Source organism: Echinops telfairi, unplaced genomic scaffold (assembly GCF_000313985.2).
Source record: "Echinops telfairi isolate 266 unplaced genomic scaffold, ASM31398v2 ScPeMD7_7425;HRSCAF=8463, whole genome shotgun sequence".
NCBI classification, from domain to species: domain Eukaryota; kingdom Metazoa; phylum Chordata; class Mammalia; order Afrosoricida; family Tenrecidae; genus Echinops; species Echinops telfairi.
This window is the reverse complement of record NW_022111325.1, coordinates 3,517,416-3,519,051: the sequence shown is the minus strand read 5'-3', so window position 1 is coordinate 3,519,051 and position 1,636 is coordinate 3,517,416. Positions and strand designations below refer to the sequence as shown.

The 1,636-nt window shown below is 56.4% G+C and overlaps 1 protein-coding gene across 1 annotated transcript in view; it reads right to left on the bottom strand.

Annotated features, from left to right (window-relative positions):
* Positions 1–251: 251 nt before the first annotated feature.
* NTRK1 (neurotrophic receptor tyrosine kinase 1) overlaps positions 252–1,636 on the bottom strand; it is a 20,456-nt gene continuing 19,071 nt past the window's right edge. Inside the window, exon 16 of the mRNA XM_045298356.1 lies at positions 252–754. Within this exon, the coding sequence (XP_045154291.1) occupies positions 464–754 (291 nt within the window). The 3' untranslated portion in view covers positions 252–463. The remainder of the gene's footprint in view (positions 755–1,636) is intronic.

Sequence of the window (1,636 nt, the reverse complement as noted above, 5' to 3'; positions counted from 1 at the left end):
ACAGGGAGAGGCAATTAGGGTATGAAGGCCTGGGAACTTGACCTGGGGTGCTCCGGCCTGCTGTTCTCCAGGACTGAGATCCAAACCACAGCGGGGGGTCGTGGGGATCAGGAGTGAAAGCTGCATGGAGCTGGGGTATGCGGCTGAGGGAGGATCCCCGAGAGTCATCGCCTACCCCCACCCCCAACCTGAGTCCCAATCCTCTCTCCTCCAGGAACAACGTCATCTCAAAAATTGGCAAGAGACACAGCCAAGGGATAATAAATATAATTGCCATGGCGGAACCCTGCCTTGGAGAAACAGGGACATCCTCCACTTCCGGCCCCCACCAGCCCCTCCAGCATGCTGAGGGTGAGTTAGATGCTTGGCGACCACCCTGGGGGGTGCTGGGAGCTATGGGAGTCGCTGAGAGCAGGGGAACCCCAGCCTGGAAGCTCCCTGTCCCCAGTTCCTGGGCAGGCCCCTAGCCCAGGACGTCCAGGTAGACGGGAGGCTCCTGGGCCAGGGCCTGCAGCCATGCGTGCACATCCTTGATGCTGTGGCGTTGCTGAGGCTCCCGCTGCCAGCAGCCTCGCATGATGGCGTAGACCTCTGGTGGACAGGCACGTGGCCGCTCCAGCTCGTGGCCCTGTGTGATGCACTCAATTGCCTGGAGGAGAGGAGTCGCGGGAGACAGAGAGGAGAACACCTGGGCTGGGGACAGGCTCCCACAGCAGGTCACACAAGGTCTCTGGGCCCCTAGGCTGCTAATCGCCTAGGGACACAGCGACTTCCAGGTTCCTGCTGCTCTGACCAAGAGCAGTGGGGAAGGCTTAAGGACAGACATTGAGAAGATGAGTTGGGGACACAAAGCTCTGGGAGGGCCTGTGATCAAACCCCAAGAAGACTTGCCAGGTGGTTGTAGAAAGCAGGAGGTTTCGCACTGGGGGCTGAATGCAGAAAGGGGAGTAGGGCCCTCGACCTCTCAGCTCCAGAAAGGGGAAAAGAAAGGGTGGGCTAGAGCACCCTTGAAAAATGATTGGTTCCTGTTTTGAAGAAGAAGATGGCAACCTGTGCACAGATGTGCTTGACACAATGGCTATATGTATGGATTGTGATTAGAGCTGTAAGAGCCCCCAATAAAATAAAAATTTTTAAATGATTGGTTCCTATTTTAAGGTAGAGAGCAGCCCCTACTTCCTTCAATCTTCTGCGGGTACCACTCTGTGAGGACCTAGTGCCTACAAAAAGAAGCTGCAGCAGGAAGGATCAAAGTTAGACTCCAGGAGGGACTGTTAGAGCAGCAAAGGGAGCCACAGGAGAGAAGAGATGGAGAAGTCTAGGGCCTCCCCCTCACATACATACCCCCCCCCCATTAGGAGACTTGGGTTATGGGCGGCACTAATTTCATTCCTTCTCTCCGTGCTTGAGAAAATTAAAATCTATAACCCTCTCCCCCACCCCACAGCCTCCAGGGAGCAGACTGCATTAGGAGGAGAAATGGAAACTGACAGCTGCGAGCCAAGGAGGGGGTGGAGGAGCTGCTCTGGGAGACGGAACACCTGGGGTCTGCTCAGGCTGGGCCTGGGACGGGCAGAGCTGTCCTGAGTCTAACCTGCCCTTCTGCTCGGGCTGAACTAACTTTCTTCCCCATGCC